This window comes from Dendropsophus ebraccatus, chromosome 4 (assembly GCF_027789765.1).
Source record: "Dendropsophus ebraccatus isolate aDenEbr1 chromosome 4, aDenEbr1.pat, whole genome shotgun sequence".
Lineage (NCBI taxonomy): Eukaryota > Metazoa > Chordata > Amphibia > Anura > Hylidae > Dendropsophus > Dendropsophus ebraccatus.
In genome coordinates this window covers 165,878,803-165,905,409 of record NC_091457.1, presented here as the reverse complement: position 1 = coordinate 165,905,409, position 26,607 = coordinate 165,878,803, and the positions used below count along the sequence as shown (strand labels likewise).

The 26,607-nt window shown below is 52.6% G+C and overlaps 1 protein-coding gene across 1 annotated transcript; it reads left to right on the top strand.

Moving 5' to 3' along the window:
- The first annotated feature begins 18 nt into the window (after window positions 1-18).
- GLMN (glomulin, FKBP associated protein) lies at window positions 19-26,267 on the top strand. The gene is made up of 19 exons (XM_069969078.1): window positions 19-194; window positions 3,001-3,085; window positions 3,311-3,436; window positions 10,875-10,994; window positions 12,511-12,619; window positions 13,174-13,420; window positions 13,790-13,892; window positions 16,481-16,668; window positions 16,877-16,930; window positions 17,789-17,819; window positions 17,897-17,986; window positions 18,574-18,615; window positions 18,697-18,770; window positions 21,478-21,562; window positions 21,909-22,018; window positions 22,305-22,362; window positions 25,228-25,351; window positions 25,898-25,980; window positions 26,075-26,267. The coding sequence occupies exons 2-19, from the start codon at window positions 3,044-3,046 to the stop codon at window positions 26,198-26,200; spliced, it is 1,812 nt and encodes a 603-aa protein (XP_069825179.1). The 5' UTR covers window positions 19-194; window positions 3,001-3,043; the 3' UTR covers window positions 26,201-26,267.
- Window positions 26,268-26,607: the final 340 nt, after the last annotated feature.

Below are 26,607 nucleotides of genomic sequence, written 5' to 3'. Positions count from 1 at the left end.
TTCTGCGTTCCAGGCCTCTACATGACCGGATGGGCTAGCCATGTGAGCTTTGGAACGCAAAGCGTCCCATCCTTTCATTTGTGATGCTGGAGCTGCGGGTCTGGTACATTGTGCAGCCATGAGGGACGGGACCCCCTGTGTGTGCTGCAGTGTGAGTGACCGCCGGCTGTGAGCGTCCATCTCCTCCCGCACAGGTACTTCCTGCTTTACGGCTCCGTATATCTCAGCTGTCGCTCACATATACAGGATGGGGACCCGGGCTGTAGATTACACGGAGATTACACGGAGATTACACGGAGATTACACGGAGATTACACGGAGATTACACGGAGATTACACGGAGATTACACGGATATTATACGGATATTACACGGATAGTGCCGGCTGTGACCAGTCTGTAGGTTGTCTCTGTGTCTGCGCAGAGTCTGTAGGTTGTCTCTGTGTCTGCGCAGAGTCTGTAGGTTGTCTCTGTGTCTGCGCAGAGTCTGTAGGTTGTCTCTGTGTCTGCGCAGAGTCTGTAGGTTGTCTCTGTGTCTGCGCAGAGTCTGTAGGTTGTCTCTGTGTCTGCGCAGAGTCTGTAGGTTGTCTCTGTGTCTGCGCAGAGTCTGTAGGTTGTCTCTGTGTCTGCGCAGAGTCTGTAGGTTGTCTCTGTGTCTGCGCAGAGTCTGTAGGTTGTCTCTGTGTCTGCGCAGAGTCTGTAGGTTGTCTCTGTGTCTGCGCAGAGTCTGTAGGTTGTCTCTGTGTCTGCGCAGAGTCTGTAGGTTGTCTCTGTGTCTGCGCAGAGTCTGTAGGTTGTCTCTGTGTCTGCGCAGAGTCTGTAGGTTGTCTCTGTGTCTGCGCAGAGTCTGTAGGTTGTCTCTGTGTCTGCGCAGAGTCTGTAGGTTGTCTCTGTGTCTGCGCAGAGTCTGTAGGTTGTCTCTGTGTCCGCGCAGAGTCTGTAGGTTGTCTCTGTGTCTGCGCAGAGTCTGTAGGTTGTCTCTGTGTCTGCGCAGAGTCTGTAGGTTGTCTCTGTGTCCGCGCAGAGTCTGTAGGTTGTCTCTTTGTTCGTGCAGAGTCTGTAGGTTGTCTCTGTGTCTGCGCAGAGTCTGTAGGTTGTCTCTGTGTCCGCGCAGAGTCTGTAGGTTGTCTCTTGTGTCTGCGCAGAGTCTGTAGGTTGTCTCTTGTGTCTGCGCAGAGTCTGTAGGTTGTCTCTTTGTTCGTGCAGAGTCTGTAGGTTGTCTCTGTGTCTGCGCAGAGTCTGTAGGTTGTCTCTGTGTCTGCGCAGAGTCTGTAGGTTGTCTCTGTGTCTGCGCAGAGTCTGTAGGTTGTCTCTGTGTCTGCGCAGAGTCTGTAGGTTGTCTCTGTGTCTGTGCAGAGTCTGTAGGTTGTCTCTGTGTCTGTGCAGAGTCTGTAGGTTGTCTCTGTGTCTGCGCAGAGTCTGTAGGTTGTCTCTTGTGTCTGCGCAGAGTCTGTAGGTTCTCTCTGTGTCTGCGCAGAGTCTGTAGGTTCTCTCTGTGTCTGCGCAGAGTCTGTAGGTTCTCTCTGTGTCTGCGCAGAGTCTGTAGGTTGTCTCTTGTGTCTGCGCAGAGTCTGTAGGTTGTCTCTGTGTCTGCGCAGAGTCTGTAGGTTGTCTCTGTGTCTGCGCAGAGTCTGTAGGTTGTCTCTTGTGTCTGTGCAGAGTCTGTAGGTTGTCTCTGTGTCTGCGCAGAGTCTGTCGGTTGTCTCTTGTGTCTGCGCAGAGTCTGTAGGTTGTCTATGTGTCTGCGCAGAGTCTGTCGGTTGTCTCTTGTGTCCGCGCAGAGTCTGTAGGTTGTCTCTTGTGTCCGCGCAGAGTCTGTAGGTTGTCTCTTGTGTCTGCGCAGAGTCTGTAGGTTGTCTCTTGTGTCCGCGCAGAGTCTGTAGGTTGTCTCTTGTGTCCGCGCAGAGTCTGTAGGTTGTCTCTTGTGTCCGCGCAGAGTCTGTAGGTTGTCTCTTGTGTCCGCGCAGAGTCTGTAGGTTGTCTCTGTGTCTGCGCAGAGTCTGTAGGTTGTCTCTGTGTCTGCGCAGAGTCTGTAGGTTGTCTCTTGTGTCTGCGCAGAGTCTGTAGGTTGTCTCTTGTGTCCGCGCAGAGTCTGTAGGTTGTCTCTTGTGTCTGCGCAGGGTCTGTAGGTTGTCTCTTGTGTCCGCGCAGAGTCTGTAGGTTGTCTCTGTGTCTGCGCAGAGTCTGTAGGTTGTCTCTTGTGTCTGCGCAGAGTCTGTAGGTTGTCTCTTGTGTCTGCGCAGAGTCTGTAGGTTGTCTCTTGTGTCTGCGCAGAGTCTGTAGGTTGTCTCTGTGTCTGCGCAGAGTCTGTAGGTTGTCTCTGTGTCTGCGCAGAGTCTGTAGGTTGTCTCTGTGTCTGCGCAGAGTCTGTAGGTTGTCTCTGTCTGCGCAGAGTCTGTAGGTTGTCTCTGTGTCTGCGCAGAGTCTGTAGGTTCTCTCTTTGTTCGTGCAGAGTCTGTAGGTTGTCTCTGTGTCTGCGCAGAGTCTGTAGGTTGTCTCTGTGTCTGCGCAGAGTCTGTAGGTTGTCTCTTGTGTCTGCGCAGAGTCTGTAGGTTGTCTCTTGTGTCTGCGCAGAGTCTGTAGGTTCTCTCTTTGTTCGTGCAGAGTTTGTAGGTTGTCTCTGTGTCTGCGCAGAGTCTGTAGGTTGTCTCTTTGTTCGTGCAGAGTCTGTAGGTTCATCTTGTGAGTGTGAGGCCCACATGTGTCAGTCTGTATGTGTCCTGTGCTGAGTTCACCCTGACATGATGTAGGAGCAGTACAGAACCGGCCATTATGTGACCCCCGGAGCGCCAGCCTCTCCCCCCAGGATACAGGAGGTGACTGTGTATATGTCACATGGTTATTATGCTGGTCAGTGACCGCCCATGAGAAACGGTGAGGGGCCCTGCAGCTCCTGGAGGGGCCCCCCTTTATGTGGATGACATGGAGGCTTTATACCAGGGGGGGCAGGGTGACAGGGTTCTGTGCCCCGACATTAACCCTTCTCTCTCTTTGTTTTGCAGAATAGATTGCTCAGTAGCAGCGGCCCCTCCGGCACCAGGGACCATGGCGGCAGCGGAGGACCTCCAGGCTCTGATACTGAAGTTTGTAAGTCTGTCAGGTGTTGGATTCTTTTGTCTTATTGGGGTTCTCTTTCCCCGCCCCCCCCCCCCCCCCCCCATACCTTTGGCCTCCGGTCACATGTCAGGAGTCGTGGCCGGGGCCCCCTGTAATTTACCCCAAAGCCACGGCTGTATATCTGCCATCATATTATTATACTGCCGCCGCTTCCCGGATCTTATAATCATCAGAGATTCTCATCTTTCCGTTCAGCAAAAACTTTCAGAAGAAGAATTTAAGGAGGAAGAGACCAACGTGTTCCTGGAGGGGTGCGAGAAGTGTCTGGAGGAGGAGCGGCCCGGCGTCCTGCTGGAAATCATCCGAGATGAGAAGAACCAGGTGAGATGACGGTGCCGATCCCCCGTCCCCTCCGCTGCGTCATAGCCTCTGGGGTCGGGGGTCATAGACTCTGGGGTCGGGGGTCATAGACTCTGGGGTCGGGGGTCATAGCCTCTGGGGTCGGGGTCATAGCCTCTGGGGTCGGGGGTCATAGCCTCTGGGGTCCCACTTCTTGTGTTCTGATCTGGAGCCAAGAAAACACAAAGGAGGGAAATAGCAGCAGTGTATGTAGCAGAGCCGGCACACAGAGACAATGCCGTGTATGTAGCAGAGCCGGCACACAGAGAAGAGGCAGTGTATGTAGCAGAGCCGGCACACAGAGACGATGTAGTGTATGTAGCAGAGCCGGCACACAGAGACGATGCAGTGTATGTAGCAGAGTCGGGGCACACAGAGACGATGCAGTGTATGTAGCAGAGCCGGCACACAGAGACGATGCAGTGTATGTAGCAGAGTCGGGGCACACAGAGACGATGCAGTGTATGTAGCAGAGCCGGCACACAGACGAGGCAGTGTCGGCTTCCCCTGTCACATCTTCAGGTCAGGCTGAGGTGAAGGGCTTAGTGATAATCCTGCAGCCCAGACATATGTGCAGATCTGTCATTTACCTTCACGGTTGGAGAATCCGATTATCTGTTCAGAGTCGTCCCTCTGGGTCCTGAGGAGAATCTGGCGGTCAGCTCTCACCTATACCAGAGCGGTGTACATCCCATAGATGAAACATATTACATATAGGGACTGTGCCCGCAGAGGCGTAGAGGACGTAGATGGGACATATATAGAGGATGGGACGGGGTCATCCTGATGGGATCACATCTGATGAGGTGTAGGATGAGGTTCTGCAGCAGCTGAGGTGTAGGATGAGGTTCTGCAGCAGCTGAGGTGTAGGATGAGGTTCTGCAGCAGCTGATATAACACATACGTGTTGTTTTTAATGCTGTTGTACATATTTTTGGCCACTAGGTGGGGCACATTTGTTGCTGATTCTCATAGAGCAGACTGTGCGCCCGGATAATGGAGATATGGCAGTGGGTGAGGTGGTCATGTGACTGCTTGACCCAACATCTCATTGTACACGTCCTGAGGTTGGGGCCAAAAGAAAATTTAAAGACATCATCCAGAATAAGGAATGATGGCGGCTTCCTTCCAGAAACTGCACCGCCCTTTGTGTGTGTTAGTGCAGGTCACTTCCATTGACGTGAGTGGAGACAAATTGTCTACCATACCATACACAGCCTGAGCATGGGGGAGGCGCTGTTTTCAGAAGTAAGTAGCCTGGAGACCCCCTGTAATGCTGTGACACAACTTCACCTTAGAGGAAGGTTACACAACCACAACCCCCATCATGTAGTGACGGCCATTGTGTGAAGCGTTAGAGAGGAAACTGCCGGGGGGCGGAGCTAGCCGCGGCCATGCACGGACGTGTCTGAAGAGAGCTCCGACTCTGCAGCTGAAATATAGCTATTATCCTGCAGATATCCTGTGACCACCGACACCTGACACACCGGTACCGGCACCCGAACCGGAGATGAGTAAGACAAAGGTCACCAGACAGTCCCAGCTCAAGGAGTTTGCCCGCCCGCCCGCTCCAACAACACGGCGCTGGGGAAGAACGCATGGTCCAAGATGGCGCCGATCCACTACATGAGGAGCCTGAACTCACCCTGGCGCAGGTAACGGCGCAGCTCCTTGAGGCAATCCAGGTCTCTACCACCTCCCTGACAGGCAAGCTGGACGAGGTACGCACTGATGTGGGGTTGCTGCGGCAAGATCTGCACAAGCTGAGAGACCGGGTCCGAGAGGGTGAGCAGCGTATCTCCCAGCTGGAGGACCTGACAGCGCCCATGCCCGCCAAATTTTCCACCCTGGAGAAGGCAGCCGATTCCTGGTCGCAAAGGGCCGACGACCTTGAAAACCGCCTGCGGCGGAATAACATTAGGGTGCTTGGGGTCCCCGAGAGAGCTGAGGGAAGTGACCCTTGTGGCTTTGCCGAGCAGTGGCTGCGAGACCTGTTTCCCGACACCGCATTCTCCATGGCGTTCGCGGTGGAACGTGCCCATAGAGTCCCGGCCCGACCGCCTCCACCTGGCACTCCGCCGAGGCCTTTCCTGATCCGGCTACTGAGCAGCAAGGACCGAGACGCTGCACTGCGTGCAGCCAGGAAGAAGGGGAAAATCGTCTATCAGGGGTCCACCATTATGATGTTCCCTGATTTCTCCGCTTCCCTGCAGAAGACCCGAGCTACATTCCTCACGGTGAAGGCGAAACTCCGAGAGCGACAACTGCCATACTCGATGGCATACCCAGCCAGGTTACGAGTGATATCTGAGGGGAAGACCCATTTCTTTGCTTCACCTGCAGAGGTTGAAAATTGGTTGAACACCCTGGGTCACCCCTCTCGTGATTGACCTCCACTATAACCTGCTGAATAGTTCTGACAGATGAGTATACCTTGCTACCTGTTGATGGAGACTTCCCTGTAACATTCTGGGCTGAGAAAACCCTTTCCCCCTCCTTTCCCTCCCCCCTTTCCTTCTCCCTTCCCTTCCCTTTTCCTTCCCCCCTCCTATCCCCCCCTCCCTCATATTCCCCCCTCCCTCATATTCCCCCCTCCCTCATATTCCCCCCTCCCTCCTATCCCCCCTCACTCCTATCCCCCCCTTCCCTTCTATCCCCCCCTCCCTCCTATCCCCCCCTCCCCCCCTTTCCCCCCTCCTTCCCTTTCCCCCCTCCCTTCCATTTTTTCCCCTCCCCAACCCCTACCCTCCTCCTTCCTCCTCCTTCCTCCCCCCCTTCCTTCCCCCTCTCTTTCCTCCTTCCCTCTCTCCCTCCTCCCTCCCCTTCCCCCCTTCCCCCCTTTCTGACACAGCAAAAGGTGATCCTGCATGGCCATGGACATGACCACTAGATATCTCATTGACTTTGGGGCTGAATGTTGGTCCGCATGTCATGATTTGTGCCATAAGGCTACCGGGATCACATATACGTTAGGCTAATCCCCACTATGTTATGTTATAATCTCTGTAATGGGTTTTGTGACACCTAACCTGTAAGCGCCACTAGATGGCGCCCTCTCTCCATATGTGTATATTCGAAATACTCTTTAGTGGTCTAACACTGTACAGCTGACAGACGAGGTTGTATAGTCTGCTATACCACAACTTTTTGCAGACTATCCCCCGTGTCTATTTGCTTGCGGATCCCTCATAGCGCGGGATTCCGTGTGATTCTTTTTTCTCCCTCCTGTTGGAGGACTGCTATATTGGTTCTCTTACATGTTGTAAGATTGTTGTTTTTGTAACACCTTTGTTTACACTATTTCATGACTTTCAGGTTACTCTCTCTTAATGTCCGAGGTTTAGGCACACCACAAAAACGGTCACTTGTCTTCTCTCAAATCCAGAAATGTAACCCTCAGATAATTTGTCTCCAAGAGACACATCTACAGAGCACCACATTAAAGTATATGCGTAGGTCCTGGATCCAGTGGGCTATACACTCTACACATACGTCCTACTCGAGGGGGGTCTCCCTGCTGGTTCACCGCTCACTTAGGTGGGAGGTGGGACATGTGTTTAAGGACCCAGAGGGCAGGGGAGTATTCGTTCAAGCTTGGATTGACACCTTCCCAGTGGTTATCATGGGGTTATACCTCCCTCCTCCAGCCTCACTATCTATCCTACATGAGGCGGCCAAATTTGCAGCGGCATACCCCCATGCTGCTATTATCTGTGTTGGGGACTTTAATCTCATTATGAATCCGCTCTTAGACCGCTTCAGGAGAGAGCCCCCGGGTGGTTTGGTGCCGACACAGACTCCGTTTAGTCAGTTGGTGTCGGAATTGGGTTGGTCGGACCTGTGGCGACTACAGCACCCTCATCTCCTAGAATACACATGCTACACTCCAACTCACCAGGCTCTGTCTCGTATTGATTATATGTTGGGTAATGTTACAACATGCAGGGTACTTGTCTCCATCACAAACTTGACTCGCGCTGTTTCTGATCACTCCCCCATACTTGCTGAATTCAATGTTCATCCACTGCGGGTTAACAGGGGCATCCGGAAGATTCACCCCTTCTGGCTTTCTCTGTTTGCAGATCATGATAGGATCCCTGACCAGTTACGTACATTTTTGCATTGCAACCCACCTTCTGACTCTCCTGACGCCTTCTGGGACGCCCTTAAGGCCTATTGGAGGGGATGTATACAATCATCTATCTCATTCACCAAGAGGGAGGCGGCTGGGCAGGAGGATGACTTGGCCACTAAGTGCAAGCGATTGGAGGTGGAGTATGTCTCTGACCCCACTGAACAGCGTAGGTGTGAATGGCTACAGGCGGGCAGACAATATCTACATTGTATATATGAAAAAAACAAGAGGAAATTATTCTTCAATGCGCAGAGAGGTTTTGAGTTGGGAAATCAGTCTAGCTCCCTACTTGCCCAGCTCATCCACCAAAATAATGCTTCCCCGGCCATCCTGCGTGTGGAATCGGCGGAAGGGCTCATGCTGACCTCTAGTACAGATATCTTACAGCGATTTGTTGGGTTTTACCAGGAGACTTACCAGTCCAGACTACAGCGCTCTGAGGAGGAAATAGAAAACTTTCTGGCTGCTATCCCGCTGCCTACCCTCACTGAGGGACGGCAGGCGATGCTGGAGTTGCCTCTGACGATGGAGGAGTTGGAGGAGGCGATACAGGACTCGGCAAAAGGTAAGGCCTCGGGACCAGATGGGATCCCTCTGGAGGCCTATGTGCAGTATAAAGATATCCTCTTGCCTCCGCTCTTGGGGGTCCTCCACTCCTCCTTTGACCGGAGTCGGCTACCGGCCTCATTCTATACAGCCAATATTGTCCTAATTCTGAAGCCTGATAAACAACCGACTGACTGTGGGTCCTATAGACCTATTTCGTTGCTAAACTCAGACTATAAGCTCCTGACTAAGATTCTAGCAAACCGTTTAAACAGAGTTGTCACCTCCCTTATTCATGTCGACCAGTCAGGGTTCCTACCCGGACGCAGTACCTCTGACAATATTAGACGGGCCCAACTGGTGATGCAAAGGGGGGCGGGTCGGAGCGAGGACTGGGCCTTGGCGGCATTAGATGCTGCCAGGGCCTTTGATTCTGTAGAGTGGCCCTTCTTGTTGGCTGTCCTGAAAAGGTTCAATTTTGGACCAAAGTTTATAGCATGGGTGGCCCTCCTCTATAAGCATCCAACCGCCTCGATCACGTTAAACGGTCTCGCCTCCACTTTGTTCCCCCTGGGACGTGGCACGCGGCAGGGATGCCCCCTGTCCCCCTTACTATTTGTACTAGCCATGGAGCCTCTGGCATCCCTGCTGCGGGCGGACCCTATGTACACGGGCATCCCGTATGTAGGAGGTGAAGATAAAGTCGGATTATATGCGGATGACCTGCTTTTGTTTCTGTCCCACCCGGATACCTCTCTACCGCGCGCCATTCACACTATTGATACCTATGGCACATATTCTGGCTTATGCATGAACTGGTCCAAGTCATTCCTCCTGTACTTGAGTCCTAGAAGGCAGGGACTACTGGGGACTAGGGTGGAGGGATTGATAGTAACTGACAAATTTAAGTATCTCGGAGTCTATATCACCAAGGCACCCTCTGAGGTGCTGTCTAGCAATGTCACCCCCCTGATGGGTCACTTCCGTGACAAATTTAGGACCTGGAGCACCCTCCCGCTTTCTGTAGCGGGCCGGATAAATCTTATAAAGATGGTAGTACTCCCTAAATGCTCTTATGTCCTGCAGCATATTTTTGTTCCTATACCCAAAACGTTTTTTAAATCCCTTGATTCTGCCATAGTGGGCTTTATATGGGGAGCGTCCAGATCTAAGTTACAGTTGGCTAAATTACAGAGACCCAAGGATCTAGCGGGGGTGGCATTGCCGGACTTATACCTATACTATCTGGCGGGACAGCTCAAATATATGGAACCCTGGGTCGCATCTGACGTTGCATTGTCGTCGGAGAGACACGTGTTGGACTACTCGGGCCTGCCCTCCCTCTGGTCAGTGCTCCACGCTGACACGATCCCCAGCCAAAACTTACTGCCTGCTATGAGAGTTGCTCGAAAGGTGTGGGAGGCCGCCAAGCACATCACATCCCATACGGACATCCCAGAGGAGACCCCACTATGGGACAACAGTGCCCTGCCCCATCTACTTGAGTTTCATGATGCCCAGTATTGGAGAGACAGGGGGGTATTGTATATAGCAGATGTATATCGAGGGGGGGTGGTGGTGACCTTCGATACGCTGAAGGATACTCGTGACATGCCCAACTCCAGTTTCTATAGATATCTCCAACTGCGCCATGCGCTCCAGACACAGTTCACTGAGGGGGGTCTCTCGATATCCTCATACCCGCTAATTGGTATAATTCGGTCTCAGGGCCCTGGGGGACTGATTTCCCTGCTTTATTCGCACCTCATCCGACACAAGGCAGCCAGCACTCCACTCCCTGCAGTGGATAGATGGAGGGATCACATTCCATTTATGTCCGATGAAACCTATGATGTCATGTTAGAATCCCATACGCATGTGTCTCCCTCTATAAATAATAGACTCACACAACTGTATATAGTACATCAGAGCTACCTAACGCCAGTGCGTCTTCATAGAATGGGCAGAATCCCGACTCCATCGTGCCCTAAGTGTCAATTTGCCCCAGCTGACTTCTGGCACATGATCTGGGATTGTCCCCGCATTCGGTTATTCTGGTAGGAAGTGGTTCGGGTACTTACGGGGATGTGTCCCATGCAGGTGCCCCTTGATCCTACGGTATGCATGTTTGGTGCCTTGTGCGAGGAGGTGTGGACGCATCACCGGGTGATTTTCCTCAGGGAGACTTTGTTCCTTGCCAGGAAAGCGATCGCGCTACGGTGGATTGATAGGCGGCCGCCCACGGTTGAAACATGGATAGCACTAGTTAACTCGGCTCTAGCGTATGAGCGAATTATTTATAAACACCGCAAATGCCCCACCAAATTTCACAAGGTCTGGGACGCGTGGTGCCAGTCGCCACGGACAATGGTTTGCCCTCAAGACCTACCCGACCCTATCTGAAGTGTCACCCTGGGATGTCGAAACACCTCCTCTAGATGATCTTTTGAGCCCTGAGCTCTGTATTATCGTCATGATGACAGTACGAGAAGCTGCTGACCTATGAACTCACTTCTTTTCTATGTTTGCCTAACCTATCTGTAAAGTGTAACCTATCCTTTGTTGTATAATGGTATATGATTTGGATAGCTGTTTGATTTGTTTTACCTATTGGTATGCGTTTTTTTTTTTGTGTATACCATTATGTACACTTTAATAAAACTGAGTTAAAAAAAAGAGAGGAAACTGCCGTAGAACGCAGCAGGGATGATCCCTATAGATGATTGTACGTTGTTTCAGGTGCTGATCAGGAACATGGGCTGGAATCTCATCGGACCCATCGCCAGGTGCCTGCAGAGCTGCGCTCCTGAGAGTGACAAGGAGAAGAGCTGCCTGGATATGATCAGCGGGCTGACGCAGGTGAGGACTGCCGCTCCATCCCCATCAGAAGCGATAATATGTGTAGGGGTCTCCATACAGCCAAGGCCCAGCTATACTCTGACATGGCATCAGCTGTGGGGCCCAGCTATACTCTGACATGGCATCAGCTGTGGGGCCCAGCTATACTCTGACATGGCATCGGCTGTGGGGCCCAGCTATACTCTGACATGGCATCGGCTGTGGGGCCCAGCTATACTCTGACATGGCATCGGCTGTGGGGCCCAGCTATACTCTGACATGGCATCGGCTGTGGGGCCCAGCTATACTCTGACATGGCATCGGCTGTGGGGCCCAGCTATACTCTGACATGGCACCGGCTGTGGGGCCCAGCTATACTCTGACATGGCACCGGCTGTGGGGCCCAGCTATACTCTGACATGGCACCGGCTGTGGGGCCCAGCTATACTCTGACATGGCATCGGCTGTGGGGCCCAGCTATACTCTGACATGGCATCGGCTGTGGGGCCCAGCTATACTCTGACATGGCAACGGCTGTGGGGCCCAGCTATACTCTGACATGGCAACGGCTGTGGGGCCCAGCTATACTCTGACATGGCACCGGCTGTGGGGCCCAGCTATACTCTGACATGGCACCGGCTGTGGGGCCCAGCTATACTCTGACATGGCATCGGCTGTGGGGCCCAGCTATACTCTGACATGGCACCGGCTGTGGGGCCCAGCTATACTCTGACATGGCACCGGCTGTGGGGCCCAGCTGTACTCTGACATGGCACCGGCTGTGGGGCCAAGCTGTACTCCGACATGGCACCGGCAGTGGGGCCCAGCTATACTCCGAAATGGCATCCGGGTGTGATTACTGTGGAAAAGACATCACTGTGTGCATTAAGGGGGTCCTGACTGAGCGGCTGCAGGTTTTCATGGTGGAGCGGGGCCTATGGGTTACTGGCTAACTCGGTGCTGCAGTGTCCTGGGCCGTGGGGATGGCTGTGACTGGTGCCGCAGTGTCCTGGTGATGGCTGTGACCGGTGCCGCAGTGTCCTGAGCCGTAGTGATTGGGGGGGGGGGGATTTATTGCATAGTATATAGAAGGCAAACTATGCAGTATACAGTATATAGAAGATATAGTATATAGAAGGCACACTATGCAGTATACAGTATATAGAAGATATAGTATATAGAAGGCACAGTATATAGTGGTGCACAATTCCTCCTTTAGCTTTTTGTCTCCTTTCCGCCTCTGTTATTAGTGATAACGTTTGCACTATTGGGAATGCTAATCTGGATGTATATCCACAATGAGCGGCGGTGGATACGGGGCAGAGACTGAGCTGCTGATGACGGTCGCTGCCATCTGGCGCACTCTGGTTCCTCGCACCTCTGTGGTCCCTTAGTAAATCAGTGGCCAATGAGGCGTGAGGCACCACCGCATGTATCCAGCACCTCGAGCCCATGTGTTAGGTGTGGAGCTCAGTGAGGCGTCCCGAGGGGGGAGTATATTGTATATATCTGTATCCATCCTCTCCTCTATTCACAGCTGTGTAATCCAAAGGAGATCTTGTTGGGAATCCTGGAGCCAATCGATGAAGCTGCGGGAGATCACGTGTGCCGCATCATCCTGCCGCTTCTTCCTCCTCTACAGACGGGTAATGACCGACACTCATCTGCTCCGACTGCAGATCTTTAGTGATGTGAACTGTATCCTTGTCACGTCCCTCCTGTATCATGTAGATAGGTCCACTGCTATATAAGGATTATATATATATATATATATATATATATATATATATATATATATATATATATATATATATAATCTTACTATAGGGGTCATACAGGTTAGATTGCAAAAAAAGTCATTTCAACCTTATAGAAAAACACAATATAACTAAACCAGTAGGACACAGATAGTTGTGCTGCTTCCATCCCTTATTTAGCACATTGAGTAAACCCCCACAGTGCAGGGAAAAAGAAATAAGATAACTATTTGGAATTCCCTGAGTAATAAACTTTGATCTGTTTGTTCTCTGTCACAATTATGGATGAACACGATGTATATAAACCAATAACATGTATATAAACCAATAACACACAGGCCGTCTGTTCATCTATTAGGTGCATGGAGTAAACCTCCACGGTGCAGGGAGAAAAAAAAATTAGTGAACCATTTTACCTGGATTCCTGTATTGTTTTTTTTTAGTGCTTTTGAAACATGGAAACAAGAAGTCATACTCGTTGGGCCTGTCGCTGTCCACCATCCATTCCCGGCTCTCGAGCCTGCCGGTGCCGTACACCAGGGAGCAGATGCAGGAGGACCGCCATTGGCTGTGTCGCTGCTGTCTGGCTTTGGTGCAGTTTGCTCGGCCTTTCGTTGATATTGTGGCACAATGCACGGACATTACTAAGGAGCCGGACACCCAGGAGATTAGGAAGGAGCTGCTGACGTTGTAAGTGGAGATTTAATGCAGAATAATACGAGATCCAGGTCTGAATCTCTATAAAAAAAAAAACACTATTTCTAAAATTCTCCTTTAAATGGAGCATTGGCCGAATGTGTACACTGCCACTCCCCCCCCCCCCAAGGTAGACCCACCCCTCTAGTGACACCACACCTCCTTCCTGTTAAGCCACACCCATCCAGTGATGTCATGTCTTCTTCCTGTGAAGCCATACCCATCCAGTGACACCACACCTCCTTTCTGTTAAGCCACACCCATCCAGTGACATCACTCCTCCTTCTTGTTAAGCCACACCCCTCCAGTGACATCACTCCTCCTTGAACCCCTGATAACTCTGTGTGTGTGTTGCTTTCTCAGTTGTTCTAGTTGCCTGCGGTTCCCGTTGCTCCATGCGCAGCTCCATGCCTTCCCGGATGATGAGGGTGATAATCCTTTCCGTGTTTTCGCTAAGGAGATCATGGTGAGTGGCAGATGGGTGGGGCGTTGGGATGAGAGTGCTAATGATATTGTGATATTTCTCGGCCGTGCTCCATTACACGGGACACATGGAGGATTCTCGGCCGTTGTAATCTGGGACGTGGCGCGCCGCATCCTCCGCTTTCATCATCTTCTCTGTCCCTTGTTTCCTTGGTGATCGCCATAAACTCTATAACGCTGTATGACGTCCGTCTACTAAAGAAACAGCAACAAAAACAGAGAACAAAGCCTAAAAACATAAAGCGATCAAATACAGAAGATCACAGAACCTGATGGTGATCAGCGGGATCCACTCCTGTCCTGCCCTCCATCCTGCAGCATCTCTCCACTCCTGTCCTGCCCTCCATCCTGCAGCATCTCTCCACTCCTGTCCTGCCCTCCATCCTGCAGCATCTCTCCACTCCTGTCCTGCCCTCCATCCTGCAGCATCTCTCCACTCCTGTCCTGCCCTCCATCCTGCGGCATCTCTCCCCTCCTGTCCTGTCTTCTATCCTGCAGCATCTCTCCACTCCTGTCCTGCCCTCCATCCTGCAGCATCTCTCCACTCCTGTCCTGCCCTCCATCCTGCAGCATCTCTCCACTCCTGTCCTGCCCTCCATCCTGCAGCATCTCTCCACTCCTGTCCTGCCCTCCATCCTGCGGCATCTCTCCACTCCTGTCCTGCCCTCCATCCTGCAGCATCTCTCCACTCCTGTCCTGCCCTCCATCCTGCAGCATCTCTCCACTCCTGTCCTGCCCTCCTAGCTGCAGCATCTCTCCACTCCTGTCCTGCCCTCCATCCTGCAGCATCTCTCCCCTCCTGTCCTGCCCTCCTTCCTGCAGCATCTCTCCACTCCTGTCCTGTCTTCTATCCTGCAGCATCTCTCCACTCCTGTCCTGTCTTCTATCCTGCAGCATCTCTCCCCTCCTGTCCTGCCCTCCTAGCTGCAGCATCTCTCCACTCCTGTCCTGCCCTCCATCCTGCAGCATCTCTCCACTCCTGTCCTGCCCTCCATCCTGCAGCATCTCTCCACTCCTGTCCTGCCCTCCATCCTGCAGCATCTCTCCACTCCTGTCCTGCCCTCCATCCTGCAGCATCTCTCCCCTCCTGTCCTGCCCTCCTTCCTGCAGCATCTCTCCACTCCTGTCCTGCCCTCCATCCTGCAGCTTCTCTTCACTCCTGTCCTGCCCTCCATCCTGCGGCATCTCTCCACTCCTGTCCTGCCCTCCATCCTGCGGCATCTCTCCCCTCCTGTCCTGTCTTCTATCCTGCAGCATCTCTCCACTCCTGTCCTGTCTTCTATCCTGCAGCATCTCTCCACTCCTGTCCTGCCCTCCTTCCTGCAGCATCTCTCCACTCCTGTCCTGCCCTCCTTCCTGCAGCATCTCTCCCCTCCTGTCCTGTCTTCTATCCTGCAGCATCTCTTCACTCCTGTCCTGCCCTCCATCCTGCAGCATCTCTCCCCTCCTGTCCTGTCTTCTATCCTGCAGCATCTCTCCCCTCCTGTCCTGTCTTCTATCCTGCAGCATCTCTCCACTCCTGTCCTGCCCTCCTAGCTGCAGCATCTCTCCACTCCTGTCCTGCCCTCCATCCTGCAGCATCTCTCCACTCCTGTCCTGCCTTCCATCCTGCAGCATCTCTCCACTCCTGTCCTGCCCTCCATCCTGCAGCATCTCTCCCCTCCTGTCCTGCCCTCCACCCTGCGGCATCTCTCCACTCCTGTCCTGCCCTCCATCCTGCAGCATCTCTCCACTCCTGTCCTGCCCTCCATCCTGCAGCTTCTCTTCACTCCTGTCCTGCCACCCCCCACCCCCCGTACACATGACACATTCCGCTGGTCCTGCTAAAATCAATATGATCTGTAAAACTCCAGGATGGCAGCATGTCTCATGTTTCAAGGTTCATTTTCAGGAGGAAGAGAGCTGCGGGTTTGTGACAATGTGTCAGTGAAGGGATCCTCCATCTATATCCTAAGACTGGAGAAAAAACATTATAGCCGTGTGACCAGGACACGTGACGTTACATTTTAGATACATTGTAATCATGTGACCAGGACACGTGTTGTTACATGTTGGATACAATGTAGCCATGTGACCAGGACCCTGCAGGACACGTGACTTTCCATGTTGGATACATTGTAGCCGTGTGACCAGGACGGTGCAGGACACGTGACGTTGCATAATGGATACGTTGTAGTCATGTGACCAGGACGCTGCAGGACACGTGATGTTACATGTTGGATACATTGTAGTCATGTGACCAGGACCCTGCAGGACACATGACGTTCCATGTTGGATACATTGTAGTCATGTGACCAGGACAGTGCAGGACACATGACGTTCCATATTGGATACATTGTAGCCGTGTGACCAGGACACGTGACGTTCCATGTTGGATACATTGTAGTCGTGTGACCAGGACACATGACGTTCCATGTTGGATACATTGTAGCCGTGTGACCAGGACACGTGACGTTCCATGTTGGATACATTGTAGCCGTGTGACCAGGACGGTGCAGGACACGTGACGTTCCATGTTGGTGTGACCGGGGGCGAGCAGTTTGGTGATATTATACCCGCCATCTTTTCCAGGGTTTCCTCGTCTCTCTGGGGGAGTCGCTCCCCAGGACGTTCGTGCAGCACGGTCACTCTGTGCAGACAGTAGACACCGACATGTCCGTCCCTGAGAAGGAAACCTACACAGCGGAGTCCCTGGCCGGACTCTCCTACCTCCTCTTCGTCCACCACATCGGGATGGACAGCTTCCCTTTTGTGTTTGGGTGAGAAGAATTTACAACCTCCTATATTACAATAGGATTGGTATGAGATAAGAAGAGACAGCGCCCCCTCTGCCCATGGCCGGGCCCGGTATTACACTTCTTCTTTATATTCTATGACCCTACCGATCGTTTTACTCAATTATCTCAGAATCTGATTTATAAAGTGGAAAGAAAGAAATTGACTCCGATATGTTTTGTATTTTCTTAGTCCGTCATTTCTGGTAAAGTCGAACATGGAACACGTGGGCGTGCTGCTAAAGAGGTAAGAGGGTGCGGGATTTATTCCTGTCCTACAGTCCTGGCAGCCTTGATGCTCTATGAATAGGGGCGATCAGCTGGGATCTGTGGGGAAACCTGGCAGTAAGTGTTCAGCTTCTCTGCAGCGCCACCACAGGGGAGATGGAGTATTACACAGCGTGCTGTTATATCGGTGTGTTGTGTGTGTACAGGACAGGTCCTCCAGAGAGAGAGACGCCTACGTAACCAAACTCCTGCCTCCTGTAAAGAGGACACTATGACATGGGGTGTATGGGAGTGGGCTGCCCCTTTTGAAGGGGTACTCCGGAGAAAACCTTTTTTTCAATTCAACTCGTGTCAGGAAGTTATATAGATTTACTTCTATTAAAAAGTCTCTAGGCTTCCACTACTTATCAGCTGCTGTATGTCCTGCAGAAAGCGGTGTATTCTCTCCAGTCTAACACAGTGCTCTCTGCTGCCACCTCTGTCCATGTCAGGAACTGTCCAGAGCAGCAGCAAATCCCCATAGAAAATCTCTCCTGCTCTGGACAGTTCCTGACATGGACAGAGGTGGCAGCAGATAGCACTGTGTCAGACTGGAGAGAATACACCACTTCCTGCAGGACATACAGCAGCTGATGGGAAGATTGGATATTTTTTAATTAAGGTAAATTACAAATCTCTGACGCTTTCTGACACCAGTTGATTTGAAAGAAAAAAATTTTTTTTGAACAACCCCTTAAAGTAATGAATGACCTTAGTGTGCCCATGATATATATGCTGCAATATACTGGATGTTGTGTTGTTCAGGTTCCGTCGTTGGATTTTAGGCATTTTTACAGAATAAACTCTCACTTTGCTTCCTCTTTTCCTTCTGTTTTAGAACCGAGGAGTCGATGTTGTCCAAAGGGCTGGTGAGTGACGTCCGAGCAGAGGAGTCGCCGGTCCGCAATGGCCGGGATGGGAGCTGAAGGTTTCTTTGTGATTTCAGGACTTACTGGAGCAGAGTTTGCTGCGGGTGGATGATGGGAGTCTCCCTGAGGAGGTGCTAGATGTCACCGCAGTCAACCAGGTGCTACAGGTGAGCGAACGCCCCAGCCAAAGTGTGAGGAGGTAAAGGGGTTGTTGTAGTAGTATCTCCCCTCACCGATCCTGTGCAGACCCCCGGTCAGACTCTGGTCGGCTCCCTGGACTTACTTAAGGAGCGGACGTCACATGGTGTCAGAGGTCAGGGGCCGTGATGGGGACGATGATGAGAAGGGTTAGGCCCCTGACCTGTAACACCACTGATTGGCTGCAGCGGTCATGTGATGTCCGGTTCAAAAGGAAGACCAAGGTACGAACACAGGATCAGTTCTGGTGTGTCCGATAGAGAAGGGAAGCGGCAAGGCCCAGTATTTCAGTATAACAGAGGAACCCCACGAGAAGTATAGGAGAATAGAGCGCAGAGAGAAGAACACTTCTTTAATACTTGTATGTTAACATTAGAAAAACATGGCAGCTTTCTTCCAGGAACAGCGCCTCTCCTGTCCTGAGGTTGGAGGCGGTATTGCAGCTCAGTTCTATTAAAGTGAATGTGTGATGCGGCACACAGCCGGAGGACGGGGCGGCTGATTCGGAGGATTCCTTTCCTCATTATTCATGGCTCTTTTGTCCCCTCTGCTGCAGGATTTGGTGAAGGTGATGACTCTTTGTCCTATTGAACATCTGGTAAGTCTGAGCCACTGACTTGACGTGACTGCGCTCATGTGACCCCCGCGGTAGGATCACTCACATCGTCTTATTTTGTAGAGGAAGAAGAGTCTGGCCGTGTTACAGCTGGAGATCGACAAGTTTTGTGTAGAAGGAAAATACAAGTTGTTCAGGTGAGGAGACCGAGCGGCTGAGTGTGCGTCATCCTGCGGGATATACAGGAGACCGAGCGGCTGAGTGTGCGTCATCCTACGGGATATACAGGAGACCGAGGGGCTGAGTGTGCGTCATCCTGCGGGATATACAGGAGACCGAGCGGCTGAGTGTGCGTCATCCTGCGGGATATACAGGAGACCGAGCGGCTGAGTGTGCGTCATCCTGCGGGATATACAGGAGACCGAGCGGCTGAGTGTGCGTCATCCTGCGGGATATACAGGAGACCGAGCGGCTGAGTGTGCGTCATCCTGCGGGATATACAGGAGACCGAGCGGCTGAGTGTGCGTCATCCTGCGGGATATACAGGAGACCGAGCGGCTGAGTCTGCGTCATCCTGTGGGATATACAGGAGACCGAGCGGCTGAGCGTGCGTCATCCTGTGGGATATACAGGAGACCGAGCGGCTGAGCGTGCGTCATCCTGCGGGATATACAGGAGACCGAGCGGCTGAGCGTGCGTCATCCTGCGGGATATACAGGAGACCGAGCGGCTGAGCGTGCGTCATCCTGCGGGATATACAGGAGACCGAGCGGCTGAGCGTGCGTCATCCTGCGGGATATACTGGAGACCGAGCGGCTGAGCGTGCGTCATCCTGCGGGATATACAGGAGACCGAGCGGCTGAGCATGCGTCATCCTGTGGGATATACAGGAGACCGAGCGGCTGAGCGTGCGTCATCCTGCGGGATATACAGGAGACCGAGCGGCTGAGCGTGCGTCATCCTGTGGGATATACAGGAGACCGAGCGGCTGAGCGTGCGTCATCCTGTGGGATATACAGGAGACCGAGCGGCTGAGCGTGCGTCATCCTGTGGGATATACTGGAGATGGTGCCGACCTCAGGTATTATAAAATCCATGGCGTTAAAGGGGGAAACAATGGATGGTCTGTCCACAGGAGCTGAGGCTGCAGTACCCCAGCCCACCACTACACGGAGTATGGAGCCAACTGGTTCCCCCTCAGTTCTCAGTGTAGAGGGGCAGCGATCATCTGGTTGTCGGCAGGTGCTGGTTGTCAGATAACTATTGAGGGTGTTAAATGTTTTTTCCTGTAAAGTCCCTTTAATGTTGTTCACACGCTTAAGACTGGAGATCTTCTCTATGGCTTTTTCTGAGCATGCAGCATATTCTGAATGTTGTATACAGCTGATGGGGTCCAGTCTGATAATGTATACGGCTGATGGTGTCAAGCCTGGTGAGGTATGTGGGTTATGGCGCCCAGCCTGGTGATGTATACAGCTTGTGATGGTCCAGCCTGGTGATGTATACAGCTTGTGATGCTCCAGCCTGGTGATGTATACGGCTCATGACGCTCCAGCCTGGTGTTGTATACGGCTCATGACGCTCCAGCCTGGTGTTGTATACGGCTCATGACGCTCCAGCCTGGTGTTGTATACGGCTCATGACGCTCCAGCCTGGTGTTGTATACGGCTCATGACGCTCCAGCCTGGTGTTGTATACGGCTCATGACGCTCCAGCCTGGTGTTGTATACGGCTCATGACGCTCCAGCCTGGTGTTGTATACGGCTCATGACGCTCCAGCCTGGTGGTGCATACGAATCGTGATTCTCCAGCCTGTTGTTGTATACAGCTCATGGTGTCCAGTCTGGGGGTGTATACGGCTCATGGTGTCCAGTCTGGGGGTGTATACGGCTCATGGTGTCCAGCCTGGGGGGGTGTATATGTCTCGTGACGCTCCAGCCTGGGGGTGTATACGGCTCATGGTGTCCAGCCTGGGGGGTGTATATGTCTCGTGACGCTCCAGCCTGGGGGTGTATACGGCTCATGGTGTCCAGCCTGGCGGTGTATACGGCTTATGGTGTCCAGCCTGGGGGGTGTATATGTCTCGTGACGCTCCAGCCTGGGGGTGTATACGGCTCATGGTGTCCAGCCTGGTGGTGTATACGGCTCATGGTGTCCAGCCTGGTGGTGTATACGGCTCATGGTGTCCAGCCTGGGGGGTGTATATGTCTCGTGACGCTCCAGCCTGGGGGTGTATACGGCTCATGGTGTCCAGCCTGGGGGTGTATACGGCTCATGGTGTCCAGCCTGGGGGGTGTATATGTCTCGTGACGCTCCAGCCTGGGGGTGTATACGGCTCATGGTGTCCAGCCTGGGGGTGTATACGGCTCATGGTGTCCAGCCTGGGGGGTGTATATGTCTCGTGACGCTCTAGCCTGGGGGTGTATACGGCTCATGGTGTCCAGCCTGGGGGTGTATATGTCTCGTGACGCTCCAGCCTGGGGGTGTATACGGCTCATGGTGTCCAGCCTGGGGGGTGTATATGTCTCGTGACGCTCCAGCCTGGGGGTGTATACGGCTCATGGTGTCCAGCCTGGGGGTGTATATGGCTCATGGTGTCCAGCCTGGTGGTGTATACGGTTCATGGTGTCCAGTCTGGGGTGTATACGGTTCATGGTGTCCAGTCTGGGGTGTATACGGTTCATGGTGTCCAGCCTGGTGGTGTATACGGCTCATGGTGTCCAGCCTGGGGGTGTATATGTCTCGTGACGCTCCAGCCTGGGGGTGTATACGGCTCATGGTGTCCAGCCTGGGGGTGTATACGGCTTGTTATGCTCCAGCCTGGTAGTGTATACGGCTCATGACGCTACATTTTGTAGTACTATATTTTGCTGCTTCCCCTCATATTCTGCTTTTTCTGTGCAGGTGTCTCCTGAAGATCAGCGGACATGCAGGGGTGGAGGGATACATCATCCACAACATCAAGAACCAGATAGACTGTGCCCTGAAGGTGAGATGAAGCTGGCTGCAGTATGGGAGACTGTGCCCATCACCATCATCCTTTACATCATCACCATCATCCATGTGTGCAGCGTTATATATTGTGAGAATGCTGAATAATTCTGCAGGTTCCTGGGTCCCGTTCACTTGAATGGGTCTTGCAGATATCTGCACACCAGCTGCAGTAGCCGCAGCGTCACACAGTATGCATGGGGCTGTACAGTTGCCTGAATTTCTGCTGCATGTGAATGTTACCGAGCAGCCTGGATGGATGGTCGGTCACATGACTTCTCACTGATCATCCAGTAATTTGAATATTTAATTTTTTGTTTCTGCTTTTTGGTGAAATTGATCAGACAGACCCAGAAAACAGATGGTTCCTGGGGTCCCGACTGACTCCGCTCCTGCACTCCACGCTGACACTTCCCGAAGGGGCAGAGACCGATCTCCTCCAGACGTCCGATAGGTGAGAAAGGGGAGAAGTCACTCCATGCATGGCGGGGGTCTCCTGTATTATATAGCTGACCTCTGCCTGTAATGGCCGTGATCAGAGATAAAACAGATCCCAGTAGTGCCCAGTAAGGAAAGGGATTTGTGGTGATTACAGACTGGGGCAGACAGGCGACAATGCTTTATGCTTCGAGAGCATTTTAATTTTTTTTTTTTTACCTGTCGGAGTGCTCCTTTAAATACTTTTCCATTGATACTCCTCTATATGTCAGAGTGTAAGTTTCTTTCTGTCTTCTGTGCAGAATCATGGCCGCTCTGAACCTTCTCAGGTACTTGGTTATAAAGGACAGTGACAATGAAGTAAGTATGCTGGATGTACAGCCTGTATGCCGCTGGTGTCTCGGGGGCTGCTCACAAGTTGGTTTTCTGGTCCGCCGCTCCGCTGTGTCTGTATGATGGGAGCAGAGAGTAAACAGCGCCTCATATATCGCTCCGCACAGCATGGCCGCCCACCGGCTCTAATGAAGACGGATCACCGAGGAGGAGGACGCCAGGCTTTACTGTTCTTCCATCATTCTTGAAGATCCGTCTCTATTAGTTTCCTGTCAGAAACTGTGAATCTCTGGCGCCTTTGGAGTAAATGAGGCCGTTTTCAGGCACAGAAGGCGCCATATTCCTTGGTTTTTTTTTTTGTTTCCAGACACACAGCTCAATGTGAGCAAATTTGTAGGAAGAAATCCCGGCACTCACCAATATCATCTTAACGTTTTATTCACAGGACAGGTGAACAATCGTAACCAATGGTACAATAGGACCTCGTTCAGCTAAGGATTCCTTATCATAACACGTCCTAACATTGGTTTTGATTGGTCATCTGCTCTGTGAATAAAACTTCAGACGAAGATATTGGTGAGTGCCGGGATATTTTCCTACAATACTCCTGCAGTTTTTTATGCCAAGTGAAAGCATTATCAATGCCCCCAGAAGACTTGGCTTATCAAGACAAATTTCAAGTCCTGCTGGAGATTGTTCCTCTGCCCCCCCCCCCCTCTTCAAGGCTGCTCCTCTGTCTCCTCCTCCAGGCTGCTCCTCTGTCTCCTCCTCATCCTCCAGGCTGCTCCTCTGTCTCCTCCTCCAGGCTGCTCCTCTGTCTCCTCCTCATCCTCCAGGCTGCTCCTCTGTCTCCTCCTCCAGGCTGCTCCTCTGTCTCCTCCTCCTCTTCCAGGCTGCTCCTCTGTCTCCTCCTCCAGGCTGCTCCTCTGTCTCCTCCTCCTCTTCCAGGCTGCTCCTCTGTCTCCTCCTCCTCTTCCAGGCTGCTCCTCTGTCTCCTCCTCCAGGCTGCTCCTCTGTCTCCTCCTCATCCTCCAGGCTGCTCCTCTGTCTCCTCCTCCAGGCTGCTCCTCTGTCTCCTCCTCCTCTTCCAGGCTGCTCCTCTGTCTCCTCCTCCTCTTCCAGGCTGCTCCTCTGTCTCCTCCTCCAGGCTGCTCCTCTGTCTCCTCCTCATCCTCCAGGCTGCTCCTCTGTCTCCTCCTCCAGGCTGCTCCTCTGTCTCCTCCTCATCCTCCAGGCTGCTCCTCTGTCTCCTCCTCCAGGCTGCTCCTCTGTCTCCTCCTCCTCTTCCAGGCTGCTCCTCTGTCTCCTCCTCCAGGCTGCTCCTCTGTCTCCTCCTCCTCTTCCAGGCTGCTCCTCTGTCTCCTCCTCCTCTTCCAGGCTGCTCCTCTGTCTCCTCCTCCTCTTCCAGGCTGCTCCTCTGTCTCCTCCTCCAGGCTGCTCCTCTGTCTCCTCCTCCTCGTCCAGGCTGCTCCTCTGTCTCCTCCTCCAGGCTGCTCCTCTGTCTCCTCCTCATCCTCCAGGCTGCTCCTCTGTCTCCTCCTCCAGGCTGCTCCTCTGTCTCCTCCTCCTCTTCCAGGCTGCTCCTCTGTCTCCTCCTCCAGGCTGCTCCTCTGTCTCCTCCTCCTCTTCCAGGCTGCTCCTCTGTCTCCTCCTCCAGGCTGCTCCTCTGTCTCCTCCTCATCCTCCAGGCTGCTCCTCTGTCTCCTCCTCCAGGCTGCTCCTCTGTCTCCTCCTCATCCTCCAGGCTGCTCCTCTGTCTCCTCCTCATCCTCCAGGCTGCTCCTCTGTCTCCTCCTCCAGGCTGCTTCTCTGTCTCCTCCTCATCCTCCAGGCTGCTCCTCTGTCTCCTCCTCATCCTCCAGGCTGCTCCTCTGTCTCCTCCTCCTCTTCCAGGCTGCTCCTCTGTCTCCTCCAGGCTGCTCCTCTGTCTCCTCTTCCAGGCTGCTCCTCTGTCTCCTCTTCCAGGCTGCTCCTCTGTCTCCTCCTCCTCTTCCAGGCTGCTCCTCTGTCTCCTCCTCCTCTTCCAGGCTGCTCCTCTGTCTCCTCCTCCAGGCTGCTCCTCTGTCTCCTCCTCATCCTCCAGGCTGCTCCTCTGTCTCCTCCTCATCCTCCAGGCTGCTCCTCTGTCTCCTCCTCATCCTCCAGGCTGCTCCTCTGTCTCCTCCTCATCCTCCAGGCTGCTCCTCTGTCTCCTCCTCCAGGCTGCTCCTCTGTCTCCTCCTCCTCTTCCAGGCTGCTCCTCTGTCTCCTCCTCCAGGCTGCTCCTCTGTCTCCTCCTCATCCTCCAGGCTGCTCCTCTGTCTCCTCCTCATCCTCCAGGCTGCTCCTCTGTCTCCTACTCATCCTCCAGGCTGCTCCTTTGTCTCCTCCTTATCCTCCAGGCTGCTCCTCGGTCTCCTCCTCATCCTCCAGGCTGCTCCTCTGTCTCCTCCTCCAGGCTGCTCCTCTGTCTCCTCCTCATCCTCCAGGCTGCTCCTCTGTCTCCTCCTCCAGGCTGCTCCTCTGTCTCCTCCTCATCCTCCAGGCTGCTCCTCTGTCTCCTCCTCCAGGCTGCTCCTCTGTCTCCTCCTCATCCTCCAGGCTGCTCCTCTGTCTCCTCCTCATCCTCCAGGCTGCTCCTCTGTCTCCTCCTCCTCTTCCAGGCTGCTCCTCTGTCTCCTCCTCCTCTTCCAGGCTGCTCCTCTGTCTCCTCCTCCTTCAGAACCAGTTTGTCCACTTCTCCAAACTCCCCTCCAGACTCTTCTGTGCCTCACACTTCTCCTTGTGTTGATACCCCCCCCCCCCCAGGCCCCCCTGCCAGCAAAATCAGACGTCATATAATATTATTTGGTTTTTATTGCTCATTAGATTTTCTGCATAACTGTAAATGAACCTTCTGCTTCCCCTCTATAGACGGGAGTATGGTCGGAGCTCCCTAAGATTGAGCAGGATTTCCTGAAGCCTCTGCACACAGGACTCAATATGTCCAGAGCCCATTATGAAGCCGAAATAAGAAGCACAAGTGAGAAGAAGAAAGGTAAAAAAAATCAGTCAGATCATCATCTCTTCTGCACCTTCTATTAAAGGGGAACTCTGATGAAAATCTTTTCTTTCAGATCAACTGGTGCCAGAAAGTTATATAGATTTGTAATTTACTTCTATTAAAAAATCTCCAATACTTATCAGCTGCTGTATGGAAGTGGTGTATTCTCTGCAGTCTGACACAGTGCTCTCTGCTGCCACCTCTGTCCATGTCAGGAACTGTCCAGAGCAGCAGCAGATCCCCATAGAAAACCTCTCCTGCTCTGGACAGTTCCTGACATGGACAGAGGTGGCAGCAGAGCACTGTGTCAGACTGGAGAGAATACACCACTTCCTGCAGGACATACAGCTGCTGACAAGTACTGGAAGACTGGAGATTTTTAGATAGAAGTAAATTACAAATCTATATAACTTTCTGACACCAGTTGATTTTAAAGAAATAGATTTCTGCCGGAGTGCCCCTTTTAACAGGAGGAAGCGGCATGGATCTTGTCTCCTGACATCCAGACACATTGACCATGAGTATTCTGACCCCTCGCAGGGCCCCATCCTGAGAAGCCATTGTGTACGGTCACTGCTGGGGGGAACAAGCTCCCTGACATGAGTCCTGAGATGCGTCTGCAGGTGCGTAGCGTCCGCCGCCTGTCCCCGATCCCCCCGGATCTGTGTAATGTTATGGCGCTTATCTACACAACATTAACGCCGTGTGACATTTCAGGTTTTACAGTCAGCGCTTTTCACATTCGATTTAATGGAAAGTGTCCTCGCCAGAGTGGAAGAGCTGATTGAAGTGAAGCTGAAGTCTGCGGCCGAGGAGAAAAGTGGGTCAAGTAAAGAGGTTTAGCGCTCACGTCCCGGGTTTAGGAGGAAGTTTCAGGGAATAAATATTTTACAAGATATAAAAGTTTAAATTGGTGAACTTTCTTATTATCGTCTTATAGTAAATCCTGCTGGGTCCTTCACACCGGGCAAGAGTTGGTTTCCCTATGGAAAGACCGCGCTGTCTGTTCCTTTAGAGCAGGGATCGGGAACCTGCTGCAAAACTACAACTCCCATCATGCCTGGACAGCCAAAGCTAAAGCTAGGCATTGATGGGAGTTGTAGTTCTGCAACAACTGGAGGGCTTCACGTTCCCCATCAATGTTTTAGGGTAGTGTCCCCCAACCTGTGGCTCTCCAACTACACTTCCCAGCATGCCCTGACAGTTGGCGATCCACAGAATATCCTTGCTTTATGATATATGTATACTGT

Excerpts from the sequence above, each read along its gene's own strand:
- GLMN (XM_069969078.1), top strand. The coding sequence starts at position 3,044 with ATGGCGGCAGCGGAGGACCTCCAGGCTCTGATACTGAAGTTT. Across the intron at positions 3,437-10,874 it reads TCCGAGATGAGAAGAACCAG|GTGCTGATCAGGAACATGGG; the intron begins GTGAGATGACGG and ends ACGTTGTTTCAG. Across the intron at positions 22,019-22,304 it reads CTCCTCCAGACGTCCGATAG|AATCATGGCCGCTCTGAACC; the intron begins GTGAGAAAGGGG and ends TCTTCTGTGCAG.